This window comes from Mixophyes fleayi, chromosome 4 (assembly GCF_038048845.1).
Source record: "Mixophyes fleayi isolate aMixFle1 chromosome 4, aMixFle1.hap1, whole genome shotgun sequence".
In the NCBI taxonomy this organism is placed as follows: domain Eukaryota; kingdom Metazoa; phylum Chordata; class Amphibia; order Anura; family Limnodynastidae; genus Mixophyes; species Mixophyes fleayi.
Window position 1 is genome coordinate 297,546,365 of NC_134405.1, and position 16,103 is coordinate 297,562,467.

Consider the following 16,103-nt stretch of genomic DNA (forward strand, 5'->3'; position numbering starts at 1 on the left):
AAAGCTAATTGAATATGCCCCTATATGTATATAAAAAAGATTCATCTTTATAGTTACACGTTGCCACCAGATGTTTGTGTAAGCCCGACTCTAATGTTACTTATCTTGAGGAGAACATTCCAAAGTCAGTTAGGTGAATGGACATCATTCATTAACAAACAGAACCTTTAGCAAGCAGAGTGTCAACTCCTAGATTGTACACCCAACACTTACGATGTGCAAATAAAAAATAAAATAAAAAATAAAAATATCCCACATTCACTCTTCAGTACTGAAAATAAATCGGACCCTCTAAATATGCAAAAACAGAATGCCAAAGCAGGCCAACTTCCTACTAATCAGTAACATCCCAATAATAAATCACTGTCAAACAGATATATTTGTAGAACATTTTGTTGTTCAGCTATATATTTCAATGTCAGCGACAAGAGTACACAGGATAAGAGACTCCTGACTTTTGTTCGAGCTAGTAGCATTGAACGTGTTACAATAGCAACCTCTACAGGAAATTATTAGTAATGCCAGTAAGAGTATATACATGGGTCCTGCTATGTGCCTAAGGAGCATTAAACCTTAGCTGCGTTTCACAAGCTTGAATAGCAAGAACACTCCACTGAACAGTCAGTACACAGATATTATTTTAGAATGCTTAACAAGCAATATTCATGGCCCAGCAAAGCATGACCATGTAACACCCACTGCCACCTATGTCAACTATCAACTGTCTAAAGATTGTTTTATTCAGGTGCTTACCCAAAATTTGTGTTACTCAATTTGCAGAATCAGAGTACATGCTTTTTGAAAATCTCATGTTAGTATAAATTTTTAGTCACTTGTATATTTATACTTATGGGGCAGAACAATCTTGTTTCCTACTTTAATTACAGTTATAAAATACACATAAGAACATCAATTCTATTAGTGCAAGACTGCAGCAAATGCAACTGAGCTCAGAATCAGATAGACAGTTGCTTAAATGCTGCACCAGTGCCCAATGCAGACAAATGGACATATTTATCAAAGGGTAAACAGCTCTGTCTTTTCACTGGCGATAAGACGTTGTTTTCTTTGCTTCTAACAATATACCAAAGGGTTACCTCCACCAATAACTTCCATGTGATTTTGCATTGTGAAGCCTATTTAGCAAGTATTGTGCCAGTACTTGCTGCAAGCAGATGTAAACAGGATTAAAAGGAGCAAGAGATAATCAGTCTTCCTACAGTCTAGACTTTATTTACATATTGTCAGAATCCCTACACAGAATACTGTGAAACGAGGATTGATCTTGTTGTCATAATGTTGGGATTAGAATTTCCCTATTTAAAATGACACCTAGAAGTCACTTTATGTTGACAGGATTGTGTTATCCCAAAAGCAGCCCTATTCTCATGAAAAATTAGACCTGTAAGATAGAGACCCCAGCTCAGATACATCACCGCTAAAAAAAAAAAACCCCCGCAAAAACCCTTCATGTCCATTGACTCCAAGGGGTAAATGTATCAAGGTTCGATTTTGCAAATCCAGCTATTTTCTCGGGAGAGTTGAACCTCGCAGATGTATGAAGCTGAGATTTCATGTAAAATTGCAAGAGTTGTGCTTCTGTCAAAATCGCTGTTTCCAAAATCGATAGATATCAAACTCCCGACTGTTTGCCACTCCAGCTATACAAGTCTCAAATGTATGAAGCTGCGATTAAGCAAACTCGGGAGAGTTTGCTTTAAAACACGCCAGATACAGCATGTTACACTGCCCTGTCAAACTGCCGGAGCAGTATGTAGGGGATTTATCCATGAAAATCACCCAATACTATAAAATAGACCTACTGCAATGAGCTTAGCTCATTGCGTATCGGAGCTTCTACTTAGTAGAAGCTGTTAGCGGTGGTCCAGCTGTTTTGTTATTTTTTTTCTTCAAGCAGAAGAATTGTGGAATTTACAAATATGGGGCCCTCCTGGCTGAAGCAAAGAAGACTTTAATCGACAAGGGGGACTTTGTGCCCAAGAAGATCAGAAGAGATTTCAAGCTGGACTTTTGGATCTACAAATTTATTTTGGACTTTTACAAGCCGAACTTTGGATACAAATATATTTTGGACTTGGGCGACAGCCATTTTAGGATTAAAAGCTGCTGACGACAGATGAAAAATTCAGTGGTTAGTATAGGGAATTTATTATTTTTAATAAAAATATATGGTGTAAATGAGGGCTTTCACTGTCTATTGTGTGTTTTTATTTTTATTAAATGTCAGTGGTTTTAATGAGGGTGTTGTGGTTTTGTAAACATTTTCTTTTGTGGAACTACAGGTCCCAGCCAGCCGTAGGTGTCAGGGCATGTTGACACTTGTGGTTCTCCAAGTGTCAACATGCCCTGGCTGCCATGGGTATGCTGGTGCATGTAGTTATAAAAGTATCAGCATGCCCACACTATTTATGGCACCCGGGCTGGCTGGGTATTGTAGTTGCACAAAATAAAATGGCGCCCGTTTGTTTTTTCCACCTATAATCGCTATTACCCTACACCCACCGCCAAGGGGTGTAGGAAGAGCCCTAGTGCCATCAGCACTGGGCGTCCCACCTTTTTTTTCGACGGACCCCACTCCCTAGGGAATCCAGCCCAATGCTGAACAGCCTGGGGTTGGTTGTCATTATGGCAGGGCGAGCATTGCCGCATGTCCCCCTGCTATAGTGCCACCAACCCCGGCTGGTTTGCCTAGTGCTGGTTCCGTGAAAATAGGGGGAACCAGACGCAAAATTACCCCCCCGATTTTCACAGAACCAGCAGTAGGCTGGCAGCACTAGGGTTAAGACTGAATAGAGGGGGACCCCACATTTTTACAGCTACCGGAGCTCCGGCTCTATAGGCAGAACAGTGTAACAGTGATGTGTTTATAGAACACGCTGCTACAACACAGGAGAGTTAGCCAACACAGGCGTGTTTTACATCGCAGCAAATCGCCAGAGATGACCAACGATTTTAAAAAGGGTAAAAAAAAAATAAAAATAAATCGCAGCTTGATACATTTACCCCCAAGGGTTCAAAATGGGGGTTGTTGTAATGCCATCAACGTTAAATTCAAATCCCAAGGAGGATTTTATGGAGCCTGCATATGCATCTCTCCCTGAAGAAATGTCTGCACATCCAGTGTCTTACAAACCCTGCGATAACTTTTTGCCAAGACTGGCATTTCTAGCCTTGAGCATGGTCTCGACTAGTCTGCCAGAAAACCCCTTTGCAATAAACTGTGTGGCCGTTGAAACAATGACTCAAAAGGTATACCCAATGATAAAATGGGCCATAAAATAGCAGGTCTTGTCTGAGATGAAGACACCACAACAGATCGACCAACATTCAAAGATTTACGATTGTTTTGGCCAGTCTAGTTCTACCAGAAGCACCTGGACCCCCTCTTTCCTTCTTGAGAAGGCACTTAAGCATTGCCATTGAAGAGAACAGATAAACTAGATGAAATTTCAATGGAACAGACAGTGACTCCCACCAGACAAGCCTGCGGGTCCCTTGTCCTTGAACTGAATCACTCTTGTGGCTCAACCGAGATGGTATGTCGACATCTGGCTGACACCATCTCTCCACAATCTGATGACAACTTTCGGATTGAGACACCATTCTCATACATGTAGATAATGCCTGTTGAAAATCTGCCTTACCATTCTCCACTCCTGGAAAGAACACCGCTCATATTGCAGGAACATTTAGCTCTGCCAAACACATAAGGTTTCTGCTTTCCTTTGCGTCTCCTTGATGGTTGATGTACGCAACCAATGCGTCATTGCCTGAACAAATCTTTAAATCTAGCACACTTACCGGACTCTACATTATCCCAGCCCCATTTGTGTCAAGATCGCCCATGGAAGCTGTATGGATGCCACCAACCACACTGACAGCTAAGTGTTAAATTTGGAATAGTCGCAGTATGCAGGACCTAAGGTCCAAAACTTGCATCATTGGATGCAAAAGTATTCTATGTATAAAACCTTGTGTGCACCAAAAAGGTGGCAAAAGGAAACCTAAAAGACAGTAGATCTAAAACTCTCCTAGCTGTCTTTCAAGTAAGGAACTTTGATTCAGTGGAATTAATCTGCTCAACAGGAGGATGCTGCAAGGTCATCAGCACCAGATTGAGATCCCACATGCATTACTCCCTACAAGAAGGTCTGCACACCAGGTAAAAGCCAGTTCTCTGAAAAAAAAACAAAAAAACCCAGGGCGCTGAAACATGAAGTTTCAACAAACTGGTTTAACCACCCCTCCCCCCTCAATTTCTAGACCATCCAGCAGGAAAAGAAACCAGTCAACCATATCAATCCTTCAATTCACACAAGATATAAATCCTTCAAACCCTGTGGTAATTTCTGGCAGAATCCAGCTTCTGAGCCTTGAACATGGTTTGGACCACACTGTCAGAAAAACCCTTACGTCCAAGATTCATGACTTCAACAGCATGCCATTAAAGCCAGTCAATGTAAACTCTGGTGCAGGAAGGTGCCATGCCTTAATAGGTCGCCATGTTTCAGATGTTTGTCTACCAAGACCCCCTGAACCTTTCCAGTGCTAAGAGAATCACAAGAATGCCTTCAACTCTTTTTTTTTAGTACCTGCAGAAGCATCGCCACTGGTGGCAACAGGGAAGGAAGCTCCACCTTCTGGTTCAAATAAGATCCCATCATGTCAACATCTGGTTGGCCCCACCTGACCACCAGCTGCTGAAAAACTTACTCGTGAAGGAACCATTCCCCGTGATGAAGGGCCGAGCCGCTGAAGAAGTTGGCAACCCAGTTCTCTACCCCTGGGATTAAGTCAGCTGCAAGGTTAAGAAAGTTTTGGCCAGGGAACGCTTTGTGCCTTCCTGGTGATTAGGTAAGCCACAGCCATGGTAGTGTTGATTGAATCTTGATGGGCCTTCCTTGCAAGAAATTTCACCTTGTGAAGAACACGGAGTTCCTGCAGTTTTTTTCTGGGAAACTTGGACGGCCGAATAAGAAATAAAATAAAGCAAAACATAAAATAAATTCAAAAAGTCTGCAAAAGGCAGTCCTAGAAAACTCACTCAGCTCCAGCAGGCACTGAAAAAGGCTGAAGTCCTAAGAATCCAATGGAGGTACAGGGCAAAAAGCTTGAATTTGAAAGTGCCCAAGCTCCTGTCACCCCAGTGCTCCAGTGTCCGCCATGTATGAGAAATCTATATTTGGCTAGCCAGAGAAACAAATACAACAGACACCAAGTGCCAATATGTCTATATAGAACACAAACGTCAAGGCACATTTCTTCATATTTCATGTTTTGAGATATTGTTTCAGCACTGTATAGTTACGGGCCACAAGCACATAAGGTCTGTAAAATACAAATAACTGAAGTATGAAGAATCTACAGCAATCATATTTATTATAACCGTAAATATAATTCAAGGAGATACATATTTGATATTTCAAGAACACCGTAGCCCCACAATTCCTTCATCTCTATCCCTCACACGCATCCTCTAACCAGTATTTATTCCTCCAATTTACCTTCCCAATTACTGCCCTTACAAACTATCTCACCTTCCATTCCAGCTGCAAGAACTGCCTCTCCCATACCTGGGCCCCACCCTATTACTGTCCATCTACTGCCACTACCCTCTCACCTTATCCCCAGTCCGCCTCCCAAGTTCCTTCCCGCTACCTGCGCAATCTGGAACACCAGATCCAAGAAGTTTGCTCCAATCCATGACATTTTCCTTTCTCACTCCTTCAATCTACTGCTCACTGAAACCTGGATCCCACCTTCTGACACAGTCTCTGCTGCTGCTCTCTCCTCAGTCTATCCTTTACACACCACACAGATGGTGGCCTAGGCGACCTTTTATCTCCTAACGGCACCTTCAGCATAACGTTGCCTGTCCCTTCCCTCTTCCGGATAGACTCATACCATACGGCTTTTCTCCCCTCTCCATCTCTGTGTGGCAGTTATTTACCGCCCCCCCCCCAGCTCTCGTTTCTGACAATTTTACAAACTCAACTCCATCAGATCTGCCCATGAACCTCTTCTCCCACACAGTGATAGACATGCCCTTGATCTCATTCTCACCTCTGACAGACTTCTCCAATTCATAATTCCCATTTTCTGATCACAACTTCTTCCCCTTCCACCTCTCCATCTCCAGCACCCAAAACCCTGCAGGCACTACGCAACATGCGTGATAATGACCCCCTCTCGCTTCTCTGCAACCCCTCAACCACTGCTCCTTATCTCATCTTTATCTTGTCCTAATACAACAGTCTCCTTTGACAACTCCACCATCTCCGCACACCCCAATTGAAGCAGCCCCTGCTACCACACTTTACCTCTGCCATCTTAAGCACTCCCCTTGGAATTCCAAGCTTGCTTGCTACCTTCAGATATGCTCCTGTTCCGCTGAGCACCTCTGGAGAAAGCTCTACTCAGACTTTATCCACTTCAAATTCACTGTCATCCTATTACAATGCCATCTTTTGCCAAACGATGCTACTTCAAAGTCCTCATCTCCGCACAGTCCAAAAACACCTGTCACCTATTTTCCACCATCAACTACCTTCTCTGTTCTTGGATCATTACTTTTCCCTCTTTAAACATCTCCTCTCCTCTCTTGGTTAACTCATTCGTTCTGTTGACCTCAAATGTTTCCTCCATACCAATGACTCTGATCTACCTTTCCTTCCCCGATCTCGCTCCCTCCCCAATGTGTCAGACTGCCTCTGTCATCTCCAACTGGATGGCTGGGCACTACCTCAAGCTCAACATATCCAAATTTGAGTTTATCATCTTTCCACAACCTAGTGCCACATCCTCAAATCTGATCGCTCTTAAGGTTGATGGTGTCATCCGCTCTCCTGTACTCCAAAAATGCTGCCTGGGGAAAATCATTGACTCTGCCCTCAATTTCACTCACCATATCCAGTCACTTGCCAACTGCTGTCGCCACCATCTTTGCAAAATTGCAAAGATTTCCCCTTTGCTCTAGTCATCTCCAGTCTTGATTACTGCAATCTTCTCTTCTCAGACTTGCCCAACCCCCTGATATCTGTACTGTACTCAATAAATTGAATAAGGTTTTGTGACTAATCTTTCTCTTCAGACGTTTGTTCCCGCTATGAATCTCTGCAAAACCACCACTGGCTTCCCATTCCCTCCAGAATACAATTCAAGTTGCTTACACTCACTTGTAAAGCACTCTTTGTCAAGAAACATTCCCTTACTCGTCCACTACATCCTTTTAATGACCTTCGCCTCTCCTCATCACCACCTCGCACTCCTGCCTTCAGGACTATGCCTGCGCTGCTTCCCACCTTGGAACTCCCTGCGCCACCCAGTCAGACTCTACCCCAACTTTGAATCTCTCAAACGCTCTCTCAATACTCACCTCTTCCCTCTAACCTACCTGGTCCTATCCTAAGGCAATTTCCCCGCCACTCTCCACGTGTCTGTTTACCACCCTAACGATCCCAAGTTTGGCCCTCTACCTCCCATCTCCTCATCATCTTTGTAATGTTTCCATTGTTCTAGTTGTGTCTTATGTAGTTGCTTTCTCTAAAGCCCTTTTTATAGATATTTACCAATTCTATGGTTTATCTTGTCCCTTACTTATTTGTATTATTTTCAGTTTATTTGCTTGACTGAGGTGCTGCGGATTCTGGCGTGCTATACAAAATAACGATGATTTTATATACAAATGTCAGGAAGATTATGGCCAATTGAAGGTGGGGTTAGGTCATATGCCCCCAAAATAACTATGAGTTAAACTATTTGACGGTTAGATAAACTGTAATCGCTGCCCAGAAGACATTTCCTCCCCCACATGTGCATACACACTGCTCCTCGGAATGCCTAATGGGATCTGATAAAAAGGCAGATTGTGGTCATTTTAGCCACTGCCTCTTAACTGGCCTACTCTTTTGTACAACTTTGAAGGCTTGCTTTGCAGACATGAACTATGCCGGTCTGTCTACTGTGTAACAAACCTTTCTGTAGGAGACTGCATGTTAGAAAGGAAATTAAAATGCCTGGCAGCTATATTTAGAATAAACACTCCAGTTATTCATGAAATTATTCATCAATAGTCTACATTCGTGTCAAATAGTGGCTTTATTTATGCAAACGTCTTACCATTTTATGGAAAACAATTCAACATACCTAGAATAGCATTCTTTTCAGAAAGAGATTTTAAAGCCGCTTTAGAAGTTGCCAAGCTGGTCTGCAGTGTCTGAACCTGGTCTTCAAAGTTTGTTTGAATATGATAAATCTCCTACAATATAATTACATAAAGAAAAGTGTCATGGAAGTTAAAAATCTGAACATATTAGATAAATGAAGAGCAAATAGTACATATGACAACCGGTCAGAAATTTGCAGCTATAAAAGTGAAATTGAGAATGAGTGAAGACCAATTTAATAGGCTTCCAAAAATCCCTGCATGAAATAAGTATTTTTGTTCTTACCATTAATCTCCACCCCCCACTTCAGAGGGCATAAATCTGCACCTTAAGAGAATTGCACATATGTGGCTTTTAGGGTTGATACCATTGTCTGCAACAGCCTTATTGGCCAGTAGTTTACAGGTTGATCAGAAGTGGTGATATTGGATCCAGAAGAAAGCAAATTGTTTTCAGAAGGAAAATGCTGAAACGCAGATCCACAAACCCTATGTATGTTAACGGGTCTGCAACAATTTGGGTCCAAAGTGTTGATTTCTTCACTCCCAGCCTGAAGAGGGCCTTTCCTGAAAATGCCAGGACCTTATGAAAGCAAGAGGACACTGCGCGATGCCACTGAATTGCCTAAGGATCTGGACAATTATCTAGCCAAATAAAGGGCTACCTCCAGCAAGCACCCTCATTGGAACTTGTTCTGCCGAAAGGAATGTGGTTTTAACACCCAAACAGCTGCAAGGGCGGCCTAAGCACCAAATCATAGGTGGAAAATAGTCTCTTTAAAAGACCATTTAACATCTTACCTGTGGGGTCCATAAAGGACCTTTATATCTGCACAACCAGAGGGTCCACAGCTTGAGAGGATGTCTACAACTCCAAACCTCAAGGAGAGCAAAGCATGCAAGATGCAAAGGTTTGCCTGCATCTGCCCATTTCCAACACATTAAAGAACTGTTTTGGGAGTGGGTAACAGGATTACCCTTTTTTTTTTTAAAAAAAAAAAAAGGGAGCATGGGGACTGACCCAAGACATGACAATCCTGAATGTGCTGGACCAAAAGTACCAATCGATAATATTGTCAACAAAACCCATTGAGTACTCGGGAGGCTGCACAACTATAGGCAATTTACCTCCCCTGTTTAACGATATAGGAATTTAGCCCAGGCAGATTCCAAGACAGAAATATCTGAAGTACTTGAATCCTCCCGTCAGGAAAGACAGGACAAAAGAAATCCAAACACTGCGCTAAGGACTGGGCCTAACCAGGCTCAGGATTAGCCTCTTGGATTTTAGCCCCTGGAGGCGTCACTTGAGACTGCCAAGGGATGCTGGTAGCACAAAACGGTCTAAATGCCCCACCGTTAATGGTTCAGCATTTGGTACAGACATAACTGAGGCCCCCAACCTTGGTGGTCCAATCACCCCTCTTCTTGGGCAAAGATTTTTTGGAATCTGACTTGCGCACATTCTGGACGGAAAAATACATTCTACCCTGCAGTCCTTTAAAGTGAGCAAGAGACTATCAAAGGAGCAGAGTACTGGGGCAAAACACTTCTCCTTGGGAAGATGCAGCACTGAGGGAAGCAGTAGACAGTCAACTTCAGTCTATCACAAGACAGATTAGTGGTGGATATTCAGTCTGTTGTGACCGTCTAACATTCATAGGATCCTGTAAACTGAAGTCACACTGACTGCATAAGAGCTGCCCTTGTTAAAAGCACTCCTATTCATGGGCATAAGCGCCTGGGTAGGACCAGACTGGTTCTGCATTCTTACAGTGGGAGTTACATTCACATTGCAGCCAATCAGGTTGTTTTTTACTGACCGCCCAATATGAAATTGCTCTGCCAGAGTGAGTGCTATCAGGAGGCCCCCCACACTGTCAAGGGGAGCATGGCTACCAATCAGCCTACCCTGTCTGGGACACAGATGACAAGGCTATTGGGGCATGCAACCCCTCTTCAACAAAGCGAAAAAGAAAGGTATTCCTATAGAGAGCACTCTAGGGCTGTATAAAATTAAGTTTTATTGGTATACATTAAAACTAGTATCCACTTTGTATTATAGGTGATATCTAAAAACAAAATATGATGTGACCACGCAAGTGAAACTAAAAACGATAAGAAACCAATAGTTCATATTTTATATATATATATAAATATTTTTGACTGAAAAATTGACACCACTAAAGATTACAGTATTAATGCCAAGTTGAAAGTTTGTTGTTTTTTTTTTTTTTTATTAGATTTATCATCAAAATATTGATATTAGTATATGCATGTACTGTGTCATTACATGGATATAAGTGTGCCTTCATCACTGATTGAGAATAATATTTAAGATTTGAAAATGCTTCTACATTATGAAAGTTATACAGATTCACAGAATACATTATATGAAAATGGTAATTTCCCCAAAATTAAACCAATTCCATATCTTGAATATTAGCCTGATATTTATAACCAGTGATAGCTGCACACGGATATGCTTGTAATGACGCAATACATGTATATACCAATATCAATATTTAGGAGATACATCTGGTATGAAGATATTTTCAAATAAGCATTAAGGGTGTAGTTTTTAGTGGTGTCATTAATTTATAAAAGGAGGGAGAGAACTAAAGATCTATAAATACATAAATAATAAGACCAATAGTTCCTGTTAACTCTAATCTCATTTACACCATCACAAATAACATTCTGTTTTTAGATATGTCTTCTATAATACAAAAAGGAGATGCTGGTTTAATGTAAACCAATAAAAAAAAAAATATTGTCATTTTAGCCCCTAGAGGGCTCTATAGGAATACACTTTCTCTTGGTTGTACAATGGTGATACTGTATTCAGAGGTGCACCCCCTATTGGATATGACAAAATATACCGTTTATTAGGGAAAGCTGTCATTGTTGAATGACAATGTCTGGTGCAAGTTCCAACTTTGGTAGACAAGGGTCCATTTGACCATGGCGGAAGTGGGAGGTGAAACAACCAGAGGGGTAAGTCAATGATTGGTTTGAGTGTATTTACTCATTTTGAGCCAAAATAGAGCGTAACAAACATTAGTCCAATGACCGGTAATCATATAGAAAGTACAACCCAACACAAACCTTTCCTTTTGCATCCACTTTATTTTTTGCTTCCATTAGTTCTGCACATAGACTGTCAATTTTCCTTTTTGAGCCATCATCAGAAAACTAGGAACAGAAAGAAAGGTCCATGAATATGTAAGTATTTTGGGAAGAATGTTTACATGTCACAATTTCCAATTATCATGGCACCATGGATGTATACAGAAAACCTTGCAACTATCTACTAAAACAGGATACTATACACGGAGGCAGTTATTTCCAATGATGCAGAGGGCTACCAGCAAGACCCCAACTACCTTAGCTACACTTAGACTTTAACACTTACACAAAGCAGAGGCAGCCATTTAAGGAATGAACCATTATTTGCAAGAATTAAGAAAATTCTGTGAACCTGTGACTATTGTAGCATGTTCCTAGTGTAAACCGGATATTATGCACCGCATACAATACTGCAAATCTGTTGCTTTAAGCATGAGGAAAAACCAGTGCAATACACGCTCTTAACAATGTCCTATCTAGAGCATATGGTTATAATGGCAAAACTTAGCACTAATTAGGTAATAAATAACACTTCCAAGTAAACATGAAAGTCCGATTGCATCATTACAATTTTTAATGGCGTTAAATTATCCCACACAAGACAAGGTGGCCACATTACTTTTTTAGAAGTGCTTCCTTGTAGTTTGTCATTTCAACTTGCATCAATGAAGACCTTAAATTTATGTTAATACATCCCTTAAAAATAAAACTGGCGGTAAAGGGTGAACTACAAATAAACACTCCACCTTCCTTGCAACCCCATCTTTGTTGTGGTCCCATCCTCTGTGCTGTATGGGTCCCTAAATAAAATCTGAGTAGGCCCCAAACAGCTTTAAGTCAGCCACCTCCTGACCCCATCACATCAGGTGTGTGACATCCCAGCAACAATATTACAGCTGGGACCAATGTGTCAACAACCAAAGCAACCTCATGACTGGGAAAAGGTTGCAAACAGCTGGCTCTAAGCAGACACCCCTTTGTGTGCACGTGCGAGGGGGGGAATAATATCTTAAAGTAACCCTACATGGCAGAGTATGTTTCCTCACAGTTACAGTACACAATAGCAAGGGAAGGAGTTAGTTTGAACAATTATTTACTCAAAATGTGCATTAGGTTTTAAAGAGAACAATTCACCACTGAAGTAAATGCAATTAACAATATCTGGCACTTACATCTAATTATTGATAATACAGCCAACCACTGCAGTTATTAGAAGGGGATATTGCTATCCCTTTGTTGAAGAACAAAACTACATACACAAACAGCCGATAAGGAACTTTTCCATAAATTACTTATTTGGGACACGGAAGACATGGTCTTTGTCCTTCACTGAAGCTACACTGGATGACCTCCGTGGTTCTGCCCACACATTGAGGTCTTTAAAATCCCGCTTCAGGGAACACAAGAGAAACACTGCCAATAGAGTACAGATGCATTATATCCAAAAACATATTTCTATAATACATAATGGTAATCCTGAGAGTTTGACTGTTTTAGGAATAAATTATAGAGGTACCAACATAAGAAGGGGAGATAAAGGGAAAAAAAGTGTTTATTCTCTTTATTTGAGTGTCTATGCTTGAAACCCCGGAAGGGTTAAATGAGGCTTTGACCCATAACTGGCCAGAGTAGGGACTCATATTAGAAAGGATATAGGGTCATGTTTTGGGATTCCTATTGGATAATCATCATATCAAAAATGCAGATGGGTTTAATCTTGTATGATTATTTAATATGATTACACATATTTACATATATAGTTATTAATCAGATCCAATATACTTAATGTATGGAACGTGTGTTCCAACAGCTATCCATCTCTAAGGGTGTGTTTATTCATATATGTATCATACATAAAAAGTATAAAATATTGTTTGTTTAAGTAACTGTCAAAGGGAATTGGTCAAAATTTCATTATGAAGATGGACATTTAATTGGGCTCCTCCCACATGACTTTATAAATCAGCAAACTAAACATGTTAGTGGTACACATTAATGGAGGATTCAGAAATGAATTCTAGCCAATCTAAAATCCTATGCAACAGTAAGGAAGAACCAAAATAACAGCTTTGTTTCCTATATGGAGGATATTCTGGAGCGGACATCATCATCTATTTATATAGCGCCACTAATTCCACAACGCTGTACAGAGAACTCACTCACATCAGTCCCTGCCTCATTGGGACAGACAGACGTCAACTTTGTTAGCAGCCAATTAACCTACTAGTATGTTTTTGGAGTGTGGAAGGAAACCGGAGTACCCGGAGGAATCCCACGCAAACACAGGGAGAACATACAAACTCCACACAGGTAAGGCCATGGTCGGGAATTGAACTCATGACCCCAGTGCTGTAAGACATAAGTGCTAACCACTTAGCCACCGTGCTGCCCATACACATCAGGACGCAAGTTGCTGTGGTACTTGGACAATGGCCTCACATGCCGGAGAGAGAAGATATGATTGCATTCTACCAGCCGAATAAGCAAGTGTTATTAGGAATATTGGACACCATTGACTGATCTAGTGGTAATCTGTGTCGGGATGTGACCGTCTAACAGCTGGAGACCATTTGCTTGCAACTCAGACATAACTTTATTTTGACGAGAAGTGGTCTCCTAAGAGGAGTAACCGAGGAACGCTCCATACAACTTTGGTCCTTTGTCCCAACACTACTATGCAGGCTGAAACTCCCATTATTCGGACAATGTATTAATGTGATTTTATGTCTGATCATTCACAAATAATTTCTTGCTGCTTGAATTATTAGAGAGCAAGGGATATTTTTTCTACTGCACAGATTATGGGAAAATTCCCTCTTTAATATGTTATAAACAGAATGTTCTGTAGAAATATAAGAGGGGTGATAAGATGGAGAAAATAAATAACTTATTCAAAATAAGCTAAAATTGTATAAAATTAGCGAAATTGTAGTGAACTAGTGAAAGTTAAAACTTGGATGCTCTGCCATTATACGTCTCTAATATCGTGAGAGAACAATCTTAAGGGATTCCTATGTTGGAATTGGGTACAATGCTGATCAATTTTAGATAGAACTGCTTATGTGTACGCTCATATAACCTCCAGATTCTACTCTTCTGGTAATAATTATATCCTTGATTGTCACACTGGCTAGATATATACTAGCCCACTATAGGCTATCTAGCCAGTGTGACAATCAAGAATATAATCATTATAATTACCAGAAGAGTAGAATCTGGAGGTTATATGAGCGTACACATAAGCAGTTCCATCTAAAATTGATCAGCATTGTACCCAATTCCAACATAGGAATCCCTTATTAAGATTGTTCTCTCATGATATTATAGACGTATAATGGCAGAGCATCAAAGTTTTAACTTTCACTAGTTCACTACAATTATTTCGCTAATTTTATAAAATTTTAGCTTATTTTGAATAAAAGGTTTATTTTATTTTATTCTCATCCATTATGGTTACATTTTGAATTGGGAATTCTAGTGCACCTTATTTAACTTCGTCTTTTCATCTTGCTAGAATTATTGCACAGATTAGACTGGGTCTCAAATGCCAGTCAATATGCTAATTTATTGTTTTTAACTAGTAATATTGAATTAAAATGTGTTTTTTTTATATATCCAAAGAAAGCGACCAATTCCTTTTGTTTGTAGGCTCTGCCATGATGCATTTAATTAATCCCCTCATCCCTCTTTTTTATATACACACTTTGGTAATCAATGTAGTCTTTTCTAAGAAATACTAAAGTAAAATGTTTTTATTAGTATTCGCTATTCCAGAGTGATATTTTCATATATGAAGTAAATGTGTATAGAAAAGGGAAAATAACCACATAAATGAGACATTGTGTGCATAGGTCACATGATCACAAATGTACACATTTACCTTTGTTTTTAGGAGCTCATTTGATTTAATCAGGTCAGATATTTGTCTCTCCAAGGATGCAATACTTGCAGCAAGCGAAGACTTCTCCCGAACAGCAGTGACCAGTTTAGCCTCAGTCTTCATGAGTTCCTTCTCCAAGTCTTGAAGTTTCTTGTCTTGCTGAGCACGATCCTTTAAGAGAGCACGAATCTAAAACAAATAAAATTATTTTATGTCTAAGGGCTAATTCACCAGCATGGGCAATAGACATTTTTGTGGGTCTAATAGTTCAAATGAATCTTTGGTTAGGTCTTTATCACAAACTGTTGAAAAAAAGACGTTCCAAATTGAATTCCTTTGTTGCAATAAAGTTCTACAAATAATTTCAAACGCATTTGTTCATGCGTAAAATGAGGATTATACTTTAGTTACTATACAAAATAGCAAATCATCGCTTACAAAAAAAAGTCTATTCAAGTTGACGTCACATATCCACATCAGTGAGTTAGTCTCACAGGCCTTGCTGCTGCCATATTTCTTTCAGCACGTAAGCAGCAGTTGCATTGCTATATACAAACATTGGTAGTAAACGATTCATGTGAATCACATTTGATGGGAAGCACCCTGCGCTATGGCAGATTGGGATTTTCTCCAAGCTATAGTCAAAGGGCACTTTTTGACAAATGGTCTTGAATTGTAAACTTGTTGAAAAGGTGTCAACTGAAAATCAAAGTTTGGGAGAATATTTTAGATGGAGAAGCCGATCATTTTGCCTTTCCAGGAGCACTCAACATAAAAACTAGATAAAAAAAAAATAAAAAAAATTAGATCCCAATCAAACCAACAATAGGTCTGATTGGGACCTGAAACACCACTGGTTACTGTAAGTCAGGCAGAATATTTTACTTCGAGGGGGCAGAATTTTCAAAG

General features: G+C 40.3%; 1 protein-coding gene across 1 annotated transcript in view; it reads right to left on the reverse strand.

Annotated features, from left to right (window-relative positions):
• Positions 1–16,103, reverse strand: part of HMMR (hyaluronan mediated motility receptor) — a 49,875-nt gene that overhangs the window by 25,875 nt on the left and 7,897 nt on the right. The window contains exons 5-7 of the mRNA XM_075209866.1: positions 15,195–15,383; positions 11,294–11,380; positions 8,167–8,278 (exon numbers count right to left, since the gene is read on the reverse strand). Of these exons, the coding sequence (XP_075065967.1) occupies positions 8,167–8,278; positions 11,294–11,380; positions 15,195–15,383 (388 nt within the window). The remainder of the gene's footprint in view (positions 1–8,166; positions 8,279–11,293; positions 11,381–15,194; positions 15,384–16,103) is intronic.